We start from the raw sequence: 17278 nt of genomic DNA, 5'->3' as shown, positions 1-17278 counted from the left end.
CACAATGAGACGACCAACAGATGTTGAACAAATCATCTTGGGAAAAGCAGTTTCAGAGGACTGCCACTGGCACATTTTAATTTGTACCTAGATTTTTACTTTATACAGTCATATTTTAAGCTATGACCTTGGTTGAACTTTTACATTTGCAGCACTGCAACAATATAAAAAGCACACAAGCATGACCTTTGTGTGAATCCTCTGACCCACCCTAGTAAGCTTTCTGTCAAAATTCTCAAATAAAACAATCCCAGGGGTTCTTTACACACTTCTCAAATTAATAAGCAATCATGTCTCTGTTCCCCAGCAATGTCAGAGCTGCATTACCCTGAGTAAAGATCAGATCATTACATTTATAGACTCATCCCTAATTCACTTAGCTATGTGAGTAGCAAATCTCCTAGATCCTGCCCCTCAGGAGGTCTGATTCTCTCCTGCTCACAGTATTATGCTGCTACCTGACTTTGTGTAGCCGGGAGAGCTCTGTATCTTCAGTGAGTTGGAAAGAAATCTTTGCTGGTCAAAACCTTTCTTTCTTAAAGCTCATGTAAAACTGAAAGGAGATACTCCCGAGAGTGATATCCCAGTAAGTTTCCATAAAGTTTGGCTGTAAGATAACATACACAGAACAATCTTTAAATTGTTAACCTGCTTCAAACTCAACTATACATTAGCACTTTGTAAAAATGGCACATTATGCTCCCAAGACTAAACACAGGGGAAGTACATTAGCCAGCCACAAGCCTTAGAAGTCAATGTTTGGACTGTTCAAAATTTTAGATGCCTTTTCAATTTCTCAAACCTAGAGACTCAACCAAGGCATATTATTAGGCAGGTATGTTAAGAAGAGTTCAAGTTCTTCCAGGCATTGGAACTATGCTGAGAACGGTTTATTTTATGTGTACAGGCTTCCTTCTATCCCTTTTTGGGATAAAATAAATTAAAATCCTGGGTAGCACGGATGATGAGTAGCATATCCAGCAGAGGAAAAGATAATAAGCCTGTGCCTGAGGCTGGCACTAGCAGCAGCACAACTGGCACAGGCTCTTACAAGCCAGCAGGGACAATAACTGGATGGACGAAGCAATTATGCAACAACTTCCATCCATAGGGGAGAAAAAACAGAGAAGGTGCTGTCACTCCTTCCTGTTCAGACAGTGGGCAAGTTTTTTAGTCCCTTTGGAAGAACTACTCAGTGGTATCTTTGTAAAGGCTCCTGTCTGTTGGTACTTGCAACTGAAAAGGAAAATCAAGGAGCATCCTCTGGATGAAATCAATGATTAGAAGTGGCCACTCTCTTGGGATCATTGAAAGAGAGGGATGTCCAAGTTGGAGTGGTCCCATTTCCTTGATGACCTCGTTAATTCTTCTAAGGTCACAAAGTAATCTCCAATTGGAAGTTTTCTTGTGAATAATGAACACTGGAGGATTCCAGGGACTGTTTGTTGGATTAATGTGGTCTTTCTGCAATTGTTCTTTCACTAAATGTTTCAGAACACTCATTTACTTTTCTCCTAGGGGCCACTAGTCCACCCATACTGGCTCATTTGTTTTCCAGGTTAATTTTATGGTGCGCCACCCCAGAGAAAAGGGTTCAAGACTGACTTGCCCAAAACCAGAAAGCCTCTTTTTAATGGCACTGGTTTAAGAAAGGGGAGTCCTGTGCTCTGGCTCCTTTTCCAATGACAGCTTCTGTCTTCTGTTCAATATCTATTTACAATTCATACACAGTCTAAAGACATGGGCTCAGGTGCTCTCCTTTCCTCCCTCTCAGGAAACCTCTTGTTGCTTCACCTGCAGAATCATATCCTTGCTGTTTTTCCAACACAGGCCAGTGGAGGCAGATGGCCCTGGTATTATGAGAACCATGAACATTGGCACTGAGAACTGGCTTTGACCTGAAGGAGTGGGCAGCCCCCAGAGGAGAGGGGGCCTGGCTGCTTCTGAAACTCAGGAGGAAACTGGTCATGTCTCCTGCGTGCTGGGGGAGTGCCCTGGGAAAGGGATTGTTATTTTTCCAGGGAGGGAGGCACTACATGATAGCTCATGATGACAGATTCTGCTGCTGCTGTGCCTTGTGTGGAGCTTGTCCCAGCAAGGGAGACAGAGATGTTTACCCAAGCACCCACACTGGGGACACACGGGGACAGGCCCCTGTCTGGGCTTCAACAAGGAAGGGTTGCTACGTTCAAGGGTTTGACTAACACAAAAATGGGTTTGAGGCCCAAGAGAAGAATTAATTTTGTATTCTGGGGAAGTTCAGCCTGCCTGGGGGTGAGACTGCTCAACTGAGCCCCCAAAAACCATTGTTACTAATCAGCTAGATGTATCTAGCTGATTAGTAACTAGGAGTAGATGGTAGTTGTGGAGGGATCGAATGTAAGAAAATAGTGCAGAAGGTAATCGCACACCTGAGGAGTTGCAGCTGTACTAATCACCAAAGATTAGGAACAGGCCTGCCCTTAATAGGCCACAGCTGTGTCCAATAAGAAGACAAGTGCTACAAAAGCGTGGGTTAGCTGGCTGAGGAGAGAGGTGGGGTCTGGTTGCTTTGTGAGGAGCTGCACATGAGAAATCACTGAGAAGGTATGGAATGTTTGCAATATGATGACAACAAGTAGTAACTGATTCCCAGTTCAGTGCCTACACCTATCAGGAATAGAATCATCTGACCAAATCTATGTATCTTAGCCATTTGGGTCAGACTCTTTTTTAAGGTTCATGCCAAGAAGGAAACAATACCCACAGGTAATTCATCTGATCTGCTAAGGCTGACTGAAAAGTTCCTGGTTTGTCTACTGAGGACAAAAGGAGCCTGTGGTGAGTAGCTCACACATAGGCATCAATATTTAGCAGTGCAGGTGCTGATACAAGCATGGCCCACAAGGCCCAAAGGACTGCCTGTGATGCTGTATTTTGCAGTGCCCCATCACTCAAGTAGGACACTTACCAAGCTCAAAGAGGACCAAGTCAGGTGAATCCAGTACTGTGCTGCCTGGTTTCTGTGAGAACATATCCCCAGCAACTCAGAGCATGGTGCCTGTGTGGAGCCTTGAGGAAGCTTTCAACAATAAAAAATACAAACAAACAAACAAAAACCAAACAAAAACCACCACCAACAACAACAAAACCACAACAACCATGAGGCTGATAGGAAGGTGAATACAACACCCATAGAGAGGCATTCTGTGGCAGTGTTCTTCCCTGGGTGGGTCCAGAACTGAATTACACCAGGTTTTGGAATGAATCTTTGAATTTTATTTCCTGAACAGGATCTGAGGTCTGATGCACAACAGCTGCTGTGGGAATTCAATCACGTGTAGTGAGAAGGTTTGCTCCAAAACTGCACTATTTCTCCAAATTGCAAATCTGTATTTAGGCAATGAGGACCATGTTCCAAAGGTAGCACAAACGATATTCAAATGAAAAGACACTTGAGGTCATATTTTTATTGCTCAGATTGACTCTGTGAAATCAGGGATTATTGAAGCTGCTACTGGATGAGGATATGTTATGCATAAACTCCCAGCAGACTATCCTAACTGCTCCTTTAAATATGCAGAGTCTTGGATTATGCTTTAATCCAAGATTTGGGTTGGTCCTTAGGCTATCCAAAGGATGCTACTGTGAACTTCACTAGGATCTCCCAACTTTTCTTAAATTATTAACTGAGAGTCCACAGAAGTGGAGAAAATAGCCTTACCTTTCCAGGAGCATTCCTGAAATACAGAATGTTGTCCACACTTCAGGAAAAACTGGTTTTCTAGGCTCTGATCCAAATTTGTGAGAGCAGGTTACCAGAAGTCCAATAAGGCAACCAATTTCTTCAAATTAATTAGAATGCTACAAGCAGGGAAAATATTCCATATACAAACAAATCATCAAAGTCTAAAGATTAAAGTACACAATTTTTACAAGATGAAAGACATTTTAATAGAGTTTATTCCAGCAGTAGGTCAGCTAGGTCACAACAGGATGTTAAATCCTGCAATCCCTGAGGTATTTTAGAGAGCAAGAAACCAGACAGTACTCAAGATGAGTTACTTACTTTTATATGAATAAAGAACAATAGAACTGGTCCACTTCTGTGTTCCATGAAAAGTTGATTCACATTAAAAAAAAAGTTTAAAAAATGTTTACAGATAAAATCAAAACAATCAACCAGAGACTGGAAACTCAGCACTTCTGGAATTGCTATTCAGAGGGAATTTTCAAGTGAGACAACATAGATATTTTCTTTGGCCATGTAATAGACACTGATGTAAATATTCTGAGCCATTTTAGGGCATCTATACAAATATAAGCCTGCTGCATAGTAGAACATATGCAGACTTTTTAAATGCAATTATAGTAGGTGAGCTCTCAATTCATTTCACCTTGTTACATCATGCTAGTTACCAATTCAGACACAACTGAATACCTGAAAAATCTAGGCAGTACCCAATAAAGAGAGAAATATCTGAGATACTAAGTTCATTGTCATCAAAAATACAAAGGCTGCTACCTGAGAAAACGTGAGAAATTCCTGAACAAAGTACCAACCATGTCAACAGTGAGGACAGGGTGAAGTGATAAGAGAAAGAGTTTGTCTGGAAGTTAACACAGAGCTAACAGCTACCAATTCACTTTGCAAGCAGGGAAAAACTGAGCACTGTATGGGATAAAATGCTGAGGCACAGAAATACACCACAGCTCCCATGCAGATGTCCCAGGGAAGAAGCCTCCTTCTACTTGTGTGCAAGGATGAGGTGTTATTCGGTCCTAGGTACAGAAAGAACTGTATCATTTGTCTACTTCTCTGTCAAGCTGAGTGAGTGAGCTTCTGCAGCATGTTGGAAGAGGCCACAAGTTCTCCCAAGGGCAATGTTATTCTGATTGCCCCTGCTCCACCTCACTCCCTTTTCCAGCAGATTTTGCTCACCTCATGTATGCAGACAGCAAAGTTGTGGGAAATGAGCTTCAGCCAGTCCCGCATAGGTTTCCACAGCCCCTGTTCCCTTGTGCTGATCCAGCTTTGCTGCCAGCTCAGAAGTCCTCTAGGCTGTAATCACACTCCCTTCTGTCATTGATACACACAGAGTTCGGGGAGGAACTTTCATTTGCATTGCCATGGCAGCTGCAACAGCTGTCCTGAGGAGGTTAGCTCAGTTTGGTAAGTCATTTGTTGCTGTTACACTTGACTCTCCCTTAACATCCTCCACATCATTTTGCGCAGCAAGACCCTGCCCTTATGATTGTTGACAATCTGCCTTTTCTCTCCTGAAAACTTCCTTCAGCTTTAGGCTGCAACTCCTGCTTACACAGGTTCTTGCAGAAAACTCAACCTCTACTTTTAAGATACTGCTCAAAACTTCCAGGAAAGCCAGGGCTTAGATGCCTCTAGAGGATTTCAGAAGTAGTATGCCAGTCCCATGAATCTCAGTTCAAGTAAGCTTTTTTTGGTACTACTCTGAATCAAGAATCACACTCTGTCTGATATTATTATGGCTTCAGAAAAACAGCAAACTAATGTAGCATCTGGTCCACCCTCCCACAAGAACTCCCTGATAATGAACAGTCTCTTCGGTCAAGCAAATCCTCCTCACTAGACCCAACCTCTGCAGGCATTACCCACTAGCACATGCAGGTTATGTCTCCAATCAGTTAAATAAGGGGAAGCAATCTCAGCTTTGGGGTAGTACGCATTAAATATATTAGGCAGGTGCTAAAGGAGCTCACCTGTAAAGCTGACAGTAAAACAGGAACCCACACTGCTGAGATGCAACACTGGACTGCAGACACTCAGTAAGATCCATCTCTGTCCACAGAATCAGTGAAGTGCAATACCTACCCTGCAGTCCCATCCAAACTTGGATGCTGCTCCCCTTCTTTACAAGCAAGCACAGCTTCATGATTAAATGATAAATTCTTTCTTTAACACCACAGTTCACAATTGGCACTGTGATTCTTTAGCAGGTACCCAAACACTTCCAAATAATACAATTTATTGAAAATGTTTTGAAAATACATTTGCACATTACAGACAATCTTAGGAAATTCTTCACTTTTCACAAAGCAGTGGCCAGTGGCTCTCATTGGGGAACACACACAGTGACACCAATTCTGCTGTCAGCATTTCTAAGGCACATATTCACAAACTACTTTAGGAAAGGTGCAGCCATAAAAATACATTTTATGTTTCATTACCATTAAAGCTTCTTTTAGTGAAAAGACAAATTTGATGTGTAACCTGAGATTTTCTAGAGCAATGCACAGCCCTCAAACTTGCTGTTTTACAAAGCTGTAATAAGGAACATGGTGCTTCTTATTTTTGTGTAGATATTGACTTTTGATGAATTAAAGAAGACACTTTACCCAAAACCAAAATGAAACCCAGTTCTCAAAATTCAGAATTTTTCTTTATAGGATAGCGTGCCCCAAGAATCTGGAGCCCATCAGTTACATAGCTCAGATTCACCCTCTGTGACAGGTGAATAAACAACCATCATTGATGATGCCCCAGTGCTACTGGGATCCTTACACCCCTTACACCTTAATGCTGCCTTACACCCAGAGCAGCACCTCTCACCTTCCTCTTCTGTCCCAGTGGTTCAGGCTCCAGCCCTGGCTTTGCAGGGCTGCCTGAGCTGTGATGCAGTGAAATAACTTGTGATTTCTAAATTAAAACACATCATTCCATTCTATTTGGGAGTAAGTGCTACGATGATGGAGTGGTCACAGGATACAGGAAAACAAAGGTGAACTTTACTTAATTTGCTTCACACTTATTTACTGCAACTAACTGAGTGTGGCACAGCTGGAGCCCAGATAACACCCCAGGTTTATGACCGGGTTTTCTACAACTTTCACAAAAGTGTTAAAATTGGAGTTTAATGTATGAATGTATTTACTTTCTCTCTTACAAAATACAAATATGAAACCACCTTCTAATATCACTTCTGTAATTTTGTAGGTCAGAATTATGTTCAGCATTATCAGACTTCCAGGAGAAATAGAGCAAATGAATTTATGTGAAATCAAATTGCTTATAAAAGCAAAGTGAAAAAACTTGCATCCAACATTAATTACTATAATCACATAGAGCTGAGATACAGCAACCATTTTTCATTTGTACATATTGAACAGCAAAAAAAGTAATAAAAATATATATACAAACTTAATAGGAAAAAAACCTGAAATGGTTTTCTATTGCTCAAGAGAAAGACAATTTTCTCTTAAATGCTTTAGTACATTCCCTGCCTCATTCCCAAGAGCTAATGCATTTATTCTTCCTGTTCCAAGGCAAACTGAAACCAGTCAAATCTTTCTTCAAATCAAGAAAGCTGTGAACTAGTGAATTGATACATATTCACCTGAGATCACTCTGAAATATAGGACAAGATAATAATGATTAACAGCTAAGGTGCACAATCGTTCGGTAACTTTTGAAGCAGCATTTACACAGAGGAGTTTTTGCTACAGAACAGTAAAGCTGTCATCTGTAATGAGAATTATTGAACATAGCAGAGGAAGAAACAGTATGAGAACTGCAAGCAGCTTACTCTTCTACTTTCTTCTATTCAATATTGTCCTGTTCCCAAGTTTTCTGTAACATAAAAAGAAGGAGAGGAAGGAAGAATAAATTTTAAAATATCAATTTTTTTTTAAATTCATCTTTAACTCAGTTTATTTCATGCTTATGTAATTTTCACTCAAATGTGTTGACTCATTTCGAAGTAGTCCTATGTAAATTCTATGAGTAGATGCATTTTATCTAAAGTGAAACCACAAAGTTGAATATAATCTACATGTGTATCCAGCTCTGATTAATGGGTAGAATTAACCATGAGATTAAAAAAAAAGCCAATGCTTTTCTTATTTTTTGATATCTGGATTTAGTTATTTAATCTTTTCTAGAGTAATCCTGTTGAATAAAAATTGTTATCCACTAGTGACACGTTCAAACAAAATCAGCTTGGCTATTGATAACCACTTAAAAACATCACAAAAGTGCATTCATCCAAGCACTGAACAAGTCACCTGCAACAGTAAACAGAGAACTACCATCCATAAATTCCATTGAGGAAAGCAAGGGCTTTTCCAGAGAGACTGTCCTGTTCCTTGCGTTGGTCTCAAGAAACAGAACCATTGTGATGTTTGGAGATGGGAAGGATCCAGGCAAGAGTGAAAAGTAACATCTTGTCTACTTATTTTTTGGCTATTTTAGGACAGGCATCAGTACTGTATGCACATGTACCAGGTCATTAAATCTCTTAACATTCTGTTCTTTGCTCCCATGATTTGGGAAGGGATCATTATCTTTAACATGTAGTACAGGAGAGCAAAAAAGAATTCAATTGAAAATCACAGAAGAAACCCATGCATCTAAGGACTGAACTCCAATTTCTAGTATCTCATGCCACTACTTGTATCAGGAACCATCAGGCAGAAATGCTGCTCATAAGTAGCCTTAATTGTCTGCTCAGCAGAGCTGCTCAGTGTCAACACCATGTGAGAGACATAATCAGAGGGGAAAGTTGTGCCCTCCTCACAGAAGTGCTCAGAAATACTGAGAAGCTGAATGAGACACTCATACCAGCCCCAGCTCTGATGAATCTGCACAGGAAAAATAAAGTAAGACCAAGTTTCAAGCCCAGAGATCAGGTGTCTCACAGGAAATACAACCTCCAAACTAAAAGGAAATCTATGACTATCATGTTTACATGTGAATAAACAACAAATCCAACATCACTCTGGCAAAACTATGGCACACAAAGCTACAATTTGATAAAGCCTGTTTGTATCTCTATCACTCTGCAGATTAAATACAAGTATTTATGCTGGGATGTCTTTGTGGAATCAATGCATCAGATGATATTACAGGTGAATATTAAGGCAAAATAAAAAATAATGTCTACACAACATAATTGAAGTGATTCTAAATTGTAAACTGAAGAAACAAAAAAATGAAATATAATTTAAAAATGCATTTTTAATATATCTTCAAACACACAACTTGGTTTTGTACAGCATTCTACATAAAAGATGTACCCAAAATACCTAGCAGACTTTAATATCTCAATTTCATAGTTAAGCAGCAGAAGAGGAAAACAATTAAATGCTACAGACAAGAAAGAAGACATAAGCTCTCAGATGGGACTTGACACAAATGGGAGAATTAGGTTAACTTTATTTCCTGTTTTAAGTCTAAAATAAATCAGTGTCATAAAGCAGTATCAAAACATTTCAGTTTACCTCAATAGCATCATCCATTTCTGTGCTCACATACAATCATTTCAGCTTGTGTCAGAATAAGGAAACTCTTTTTCTGGAGAGCTGTCATCACTTAGGTCACTGTAGCTGTCACTGTTGGAACCAATAAGAATTCAGAAAGATCTAAACCAAATATTTCATTTCAAGCCCTCCAACCCATGATGCACATGATCAACACTTTCCTCAAATGCAACCCATTTCCAGAAAACTTCTTTAGGCTCATGCTAAAAACATGCTATTTTAGAACACCTTCCTCTAAAGAAATGGGCTGAAGTCTGGAGTTTAAGACCTGATGCAAAATAATGCTCTACCTGATAAACAGTACATTCAATTTCTTTTTGCTTGACTCCTGTACATTCATTCTGCATTTTGCTGGTGCTGTTTGTCTAAGATCATGGATAATAAGATAGATAATAACAGGTATTCAGAGCTAAAATAAAAGGAATTTCTCCCTTATGGTAAAGAAAATCACTGTTTTAACAGAAAAAAAGTTAAGACACCTTTATTAGCTCACAATTCTACACTTAAATTACAGTTCTTGCTCTTTTAGTAAGAACACAAATAATTTTCATTGCACCAAGCAATATCCTGACAGTTTTTCTAGAGGTTTTATCCCCTTTTGTTGTATCCTGAGAGAAGCAGACTGGTTTTCAGAGACCATATTGCCATGCAAGTGATTGTTTTTTAAGTGGTAAGAACAAGGAAACAGTGAAGAACAGGAATCACCATAGTGACTGAGAGAAAGAAGTACCCCAAACCCACATTTTCAGTTAGTGTCTATTGGGTCTCCAAGTTTATCTTAAATTTAAGTGCACTTCAGAAGTGCCTCCAGCCTCAAGCCCTCCCTACTATACTTCATTCTACAGTCTGTTTTCCAGATATTTTGATTTCCCCAGATGAGAAGCCAGCAAAGGCAGCCCAGGGAACAGATAAGCACATTTGAGCAGCAATAATTGTGGTCAGTCCTGTGACCCTCCAGAGCCCAGGCCATGGTTAGCACAGCACAGTGGGGATCTCAGACCCCATTTGTGTGGGATCATGACAGCCTTGGGTGCCAACTCCATGCCAGGCACTGACTGCACAGCTGTCCTGTGACACCTCCCCTTTACCACATCCCTCCATCCTCCAGACAACAGGACCCCACTCCTGTCGCGCTCCCCATCTCTGGGCATGATCTCCTACTGAGACATGGAGCACATGGCCCACCCAGACAGAGCCTTATCAATGACTGCCTTATCAGTGCCAGAGCCTTATCAGCGACTGCCTGCTGGGCACTGCTTCAAGGGAGCCATGCAGCCCTGCAGCTGGAGATCTTTGATGAGACTGCACTGTGGAACAGTGAACAAACTGCACTCAGCTACTCTGCTGCTTGCTACTGAGCACTGCTTTGTAGCCTGAATTTCACCCTCTCTTCTTTGAGAGAAAAAGAAAACTACAGAAAGAATAGGTAAAAAACCAGACAAACAGAGTGGGACAGGAGGAATGGCACCAACAGTCACCTCATTCAATTTCTACCTCTGTTAGGAAAGTTTCCTACAGTTACAGCAAGTCACTGTACCAAATTTGTGTAAAACAGCATAGATATTCTGGCTGTCCTAACATTAAGACTTTGTCTACAGCATTCTGCCCTTGTCTGTGTGACACACACACTTGATGATGTGGCTCTTATAAATGGTGTGCCACATCAGGCTAGTGTGAAATGCTCAGTTGGATCATTTCATCAGCTGGTGATCAATTACACAGCTCAAGTGAGGAAAGTGTTGTTAACAGTATGATCAAGCATGCCAGATGCACACAGACAAACACAACATCACCAACGTTGTACTTACTTTTTTCTGAGAGTACCCATGGAAACATGGAACAAAAATTCAGTATTATTAAAACAGTTTTGCATTTTCACATCACAGCAAAATAGCAAATACTGTCCACAGAACAGAGAGTAAAACTGATTGTAGAGAACTGCACAGTCTTATGACAGCCATGATTTAAGTCCGAAGTCTTCAGAGAACTTAATTTTTTTTAATTAGCTCTGCTGCCCAGTGGCAATCCCAGCCCAAAACCATGCCAGAGCTCTGTAAACAACACAGTATGGGAGTCAGATGCTTAAGTAGAAGTGCTGACCAACCAATGGGGTGAGTGGACAACTGCCCAGCTTCATCTCCTAGAGGCAGTCAGGTGCTGATCCCCACCCAGCACTCTCCTCACAGGTCCTCCCCCACTCTGTGACAAATCTCTTTTAGAGGGATTTACCCACAGAAGTGGATGCTTCTGTGATTTCACTGACTTACCACCCAAACTTCTTGAGCCTGTTTTCAGTTTGCCAAAGCTGAGGCTCACCTGGCCACCACTGCAGAGGCTAAAACAACTCAGCTGATGACAATTTTGTTCCTATTCCCACACTGCCCAATTTCAGTACAAGATTTGACACCAAAGCCCAGAGAAGGGCTGACATCATCAAATTCTTGACTTCTGCAGTAGCACCTCAAAGTCTCCCCTACTTTAGGACTGCTCTACGGGGTGAAAGTCAGTTTGATGTCTCACAAGCAGGTCACAGGGCAAGAAAGGCAGGAGAAATACCCAGGTAAGGATCAGCCCTTAGGCTTCAGACTCAGGTAGCTGTCAGCCTCTCAGTTTCAGCTGCTTGAATGATTTGTCTAAGCATCCCCAGAACCTGTGGCATCATTTTAAAAGTAACAACTTGGGCCTCAAGGAAGCTTGAACTTCAAGAGTTAGGCTGCCAGTGGACTTGAAAGCAAACAGGGACTCATGAAACTTGGCATATCTACACATTAGTGTTACAGCTTCAAACCAGCACTGGTGTCAGGTTTCTGAGATTTACTCTGATGTCAAACATAGTAACGTGTAATCTGAAGGAAAACTGTAGGTGGCGTTAACCAGAAGCAAGGCATCTTTTCTCTTTGGAATAAATGAGTACTTTGTTCCAAATTACAATGAGCTGTACACAGATATTAAACACAAAACCCAAATGGATGCTTTGTGCTCACAGTTGGTAATATTCAGTAACCTTACTTAAATCTGCTGGCTGTGAAAATGGTAGTGGTGAGAAATCAAATAAGCCCAGCTTTCTTTAATTAAATTCTTTTTCACACTGAGCCAATCACTGAAAAAATATGCTTACATTTGCTTCAGCAAGTTTTCTCTCAGTCTGTGTTCAAATTAATCAGTAATTATAATCAGTAATTATCTTGTGCAGGAGCCCGACACCCACTTCATCTTATTTGTAACAATTCTTACAACAGCGGACTCCAACAAAGAGTTACTGAGTAGATCTGAGGCCACCAGATCTAAGACTTAACCCCAGCAGGTTTTGTTGGTTTGTTTATTTGTGTTTGTTTATTTGTTTTTGTGAAATCTCAAGTATAAAGTGGTGGCCAAGGAAAAAAACCATAACAAAACTCAATGCAGTGTCACTGGATATAGTCAGTCACTTCAGATGAAGAATTTTGGTCACTTCACTCTAGTAAAATGGGTACTCTGTGAATTTTTTGGTTTTCACTTGGAAAATCCAGATCAACATTCTTTAGAAACAAAGCAGCAGTTTCAGGGAAGCTTTTCTTGCATTCATTTTTAATGTACAATTGACAAAAAACTCCTTTTCCAGAAACATAAGGAATTAAAATAATTACTACAGTAATGCTATACCCTGCAAGGTGCCAAGCTAAGTGCATTTCTTCCTCAGTGCAAATTAAAGATACATGAAGTATAGATAAATTTAGTACAGGCTGCAATTGTTTAAGTTGTTTAGCTTTTGAGGACTCAGCAAAACGAAATCTGCAAATTATTATAATTTATTTCCCCACAAAAAAAGCTGAATTATTAAAATTATTGTGTCATTAAAACATTATTTTGAATAAATGAATATTTGATTGTGAAATGGTTATAATTGCAGTCACCCATATTCTTGGTACATGTTTTTATGATTATTATATGGTCATAAAAATCACAGATATAATTTACAGTCATAAAAATTTTATCTATCTTTTAAAGTCATGATCATTTAAAATGATGGTCATCATGATACAACCCTATGCCTCCATAAAACACCATTTCATTTGGGAATCCCTCAGCACAAACCCAAAACTCCCCAGTTCTGACCTGTGAGCCCCCTGCCCTCACACAACTGAGCCTAGAATAAAATCTTCATCTGGGACAGGCACCAGCAGCTCCCTACAATCACTGGAGAGAAATAGGCTCTGGCAGTGTGTAATGCATAACTGACCCACAGAACAGTTATAATGAGCTATTTGGTTCCTTAAAGTGCATTTTCACTTAACAACTACAGACAAAGACTTGAGATCACTAGCTCAGAAGGGTTTTAACCCTAAACATCTAACATTTAAATGACAAAGTTAACTGACATAACTAGCTATTATTAAGTGCCAGTATAGTTAAGAAAGGATTTTCTTTAAAACTTTTCTGTAGTTTTCTGTAAGAGCTCTGAGGGTAGCAGGTTCTTTGCTGTCCCAACCATCCCCACCTGGGACCTGCATCCCTGGAAGGTCACTGGAGCCAGAGCACTTGCCTTCTGTGGCAAGTGTGGTACTGACTGAGGACACCATCCCCACCAGGACAGCTCCCACCCCTGGCTCCTGGAGTCTCATCTTTTGTGGAGCAGCCCCTCTCTGCTGCTCTCCTGACAATATTCAAATCCCATTTCCATCAAATCACATGTCTGGATCCAGCCAATAGCAGAAGCAGGACGCTGTGCCAAATGTGTTCTCGACTGGGGACAACGTACAGGGGACATCAGGCACCAGAACAGCTCACACAGGCTGGTTTCTGTCCTGTTCATAGGTGCTTTCCTCCACAGCTGGTCTGAGAGAGAGCTGGACCATGCTAATGCAGTAAGCACCATATGGGCAAATTTTCTGAGGTTTTTGGTGTTTCATTTAATGCACCATTCCTTCTGTTCTCTGGCCACTTTTGTTCTTTGTCTCTGAACACAGCTCATAGGTCATCTTTCATTAATATTTTTTCCAAGAACTCAAGAGTACTCTGTGACTAGATGGCATTGGATTGGTACTTCACATTAGCATATTCACTAATGCTTTGGAAAGCTTTGTTTTGGCAGTAGTCAGTGCTGCCTACACTTACTCACCTAGGAACACCTCTCATTTCCTACATTTCCTCCCTTGTACTGGATATTTGTGTGTAAATTATTTACCTTTAGCTTCTTATCTTCTTCCTCCAAAGATGTCATTATATTCAGCAGAGATTACTAAATTCCCTACATATTTTTTTGTTACTTCTTTGTTCTGAATAGTGCTTTCAGCTCTTATTCAAATGACATTATTTGCAAATATAATTAATGCACTCGGGCTAACTCTTGCAGGCCATTAATAAAGGTGCTGGTTGCAGACAAAGAAGAAATAAAGCCTGCTGATGCTAAACTGGATAAAGGGAAAAAACCAAACCAAAACAAAACAAGAAACATGGCTTTATTGTACACTAGTGATTTTGCAATCCATATTATACTGTTTCCAAAGACAAGTCAGTTTTTATTAATTTTTTCAAATGAAACTACCTAAGTCTCAGTAAAAGCCAACAACATTACATGTGAAGCTCCCCTCTTCATCCACTAGTTTCATATTAAAACCCTTTGTTTTCTCTTTTAAAGCAGCATATTTGTAGGTATTGTACACTTTTGAGTCTTGTGTAGTTCTGGTTTTCTCTGTCCTTGAAAATGAAAATATAAACTGACAGTCTCCCACCACATTCCTCACTTCTACATGAAATGTTGACTTCAGTATTTCCATGGAAAGGTTTGGAAAAGGTCATGATCTAAAGCCATTCACAAGGAAATGAAGTGCAGGGCTTTGATGGTTGGGCCCTCATGCCATAAAGCACAAGAGGCTGAAACCACAAAGGCAACTTTGGAGCCCAACTAGTACTTCAGGTAAATAAGTAACAATTAATCACTGAGCTACCCTGATCCTTTGGGCAGTTCTTGACTGTCTCTTGGTATACACTGATATTTCTACGAACTAAATTTTCCCCAGAGGATGCATTCCAGTCTCAAACTAGGTATGCTCATCCTATGTGGGCCTATGTCTGTACCAGACTAGGCCTTAAAAAAATTTAAGAGAGAGTTTATTCACTTTCATTTATTTAGGGCACTCTCCCAGAAGTTGTAATGCATCCTTGAACTTATTATTAGCTTTGCTTACAAGCTAGGGCTTCTGTCCAGGTGTCAAATATTCTAAAATCACACCCTAATTATGGGGCTATTAAATGTTCTGGAGTAATAGTTTCCTGTTAAGACTCTCATGCTGAAATACCCATTTCCTTTTGTCTCAGGACTTCATCATTCACTCTCTCTTTAGTGTTTATGGTAGCCTTGCTTTGGTAATCTGCTCAGCTTGCTGGTCTCCACAAATTCTCTGCCAGCTTACTTTGCTCTAGTCCACAGCACAACTAAAACTCAGGTGGGTGGTGCTGGATGAGGTGTGCAGAAAATCCTCTCCTCAGATTTCCTTCAGCCTTGCTAGAACATGCCTTAGCTTTACAGCTCAATGACATCACCAGCATTCTGGGGTTTAAAGGTTTACATTGGAAATCTTTCCACTCAGCAGCTGGGTATGTTAATATGAGTGTGTGTGCTATAACTAACACTGCAATTCCCTCCTGAACATTCTTCAATACAAAATCTTCCTCTTTTAGCCTCGAAATGCCATCCTACTCCAGTGATCTTTCTCAAGACATAGGGGTATTGTTTGATTGCTGCGTAACTAGGTAAATAGCAAAATCTGCAATTTTATAGACTAAGTTTTGGAGTGTGGATTTTTGTCTTTGCTAAATGTTTAAGATTTGGTAAGATTTTTCTTCAGGTATTCCATGAACATGAAGAAAAAGAGTTGGGTATACGTTTTGAATGATTAATTCAAATAAGTCTAAGTGGGGCAAATTCAGTAATGGCTGAAACTTTAGGTCAGGGTTAGACAGCACAGTTGTTATAACACTAAGGGATGTAAATTAGCAGGACACATGCAGATCCCTCATTAAAAAAAAGTAATTTTTCTTTATCTCAGAGAAACAAATAGGGTTACTTATGGGACAAAGCAGTGTAAGAAAGGATATTGGGACCCATGAAGTGTGAGCCAGAGTGCCCACCAAGAGGGTAAGGCTGAAGATCACTGTGATGGAAGACTCTGCCTTGCCAGGCACCACAAAAATTTGATCTGTGTATTTCACCAGCACATCTTTTAAAAAGTAGCTAACATTATGGCTGCTTCTAATAATAACAGGCTAAGGTAACAGGAGTGTTTCAATCAAGCTCTGGTTTGTAGATCAGAAATTCATTCTCTTTGTATGTACATCACTGCACAACCAGGCAGAGTGAATAAAAACTGATACCTGTAAAGGAATATGGAACCAAAACAGATTGGTCTAGTCTGACTTAGCTGTTTTCCCATTACTACTCAAACTTGAATAAAATTTCAATTTCTCTCTTAACAAACAGATCTTATTTTAATAGAACACAAGACTCAGGGTAAAAAAAAAAAGTCCAAAGCACAGAATTAATGTTTGGTGTCTTGTTTAGAGGAAAAGCCAACATGCCAGAGTTGGATCTGTTCAATGTTATTATTCAGTCATTTTATGATTATTTTTTAAATTTTTTTGTTACTGTGCCCAAGGCTCTGCTCTGATTTCTTTATTATTGCTATTATAATGAAATTTTAACTGTTATTAATATCATTGAAATAAACAAGAATTAGTTAACCCTGGCTAAAACAACATTGGTACATTCAATAAACCAAAGCCTCTGTGTCCAAGAGACCAAGGACAGAATTTTGGCTGAACCATGATCCAAATCCTGACCTAGATCCAAATCCTTCTCTAAGTGTAAAGGTATCCCAACTGTTTTATTTCAGGCCTGTCTCTGAAAGATAGTATTTATTATTTAGCTACTGCAAAATAAAATCAGTGCTTTCTTTGTTGTTGTTACCATTATTCAAGTACAACTAGGTACAAATTTCACTTCATTGCTTGATCCTCTAGCAAATCT

General features: G+C 39.9%; 1 protein-coding gene across 2 annotated transcripts in view; it reads right to left on the bottom strand.

The window, feature by feature from the left end:
• Positions 1–5984: 5984 nt before the first annotated feature.
• Positions 5985–17278, bottom strand: part of CTPS2 (CTP synthase 2) — a 58486-nt gene continuing 47192 nt past the window's right edge. The window contains exons 19-20 of one of the 2 annotated variants that reach the window (XM_031061227.1): positions 9235–9345; positions 5985–7585 (exon numbers count right to left, since the gene is read on the bottom strand). In XM_031061227.1, coding sequence (XP_030917087.1) covers positions 9276–9345 — 70 coding nt within the window. In that variant the 3' untranslated portion in view covers positions 5985–7585; positions 9235–9275. Of the gene's footprint in view, positions 7586–8827; positions 9346–17278 lie in introns of those variants that run through there. The other variant, XM_031061226.1, reaches the window with a different exon arrangement.

Source organism: Geospiza fortis, unplaced genomic scaffold (genome assembly GCF_000277835.1).
Source record: "Geospiza fortis unplaced genomic scaffold, GeoFor_1.0 scaffold285, whole genome shotgun sequence".
Classification (NCBI taxonomy): Eukaryota; Metazoa; Chordata; class Aves; order Passeriformes; family Thraupidae; genus Geospiza; species Geospiza fortis.
The sequence above is the reverse complement of the archived record's forward strand: the minus strand, read 5'-3'. Positions and strand labels throughout refer to the sequence as shown.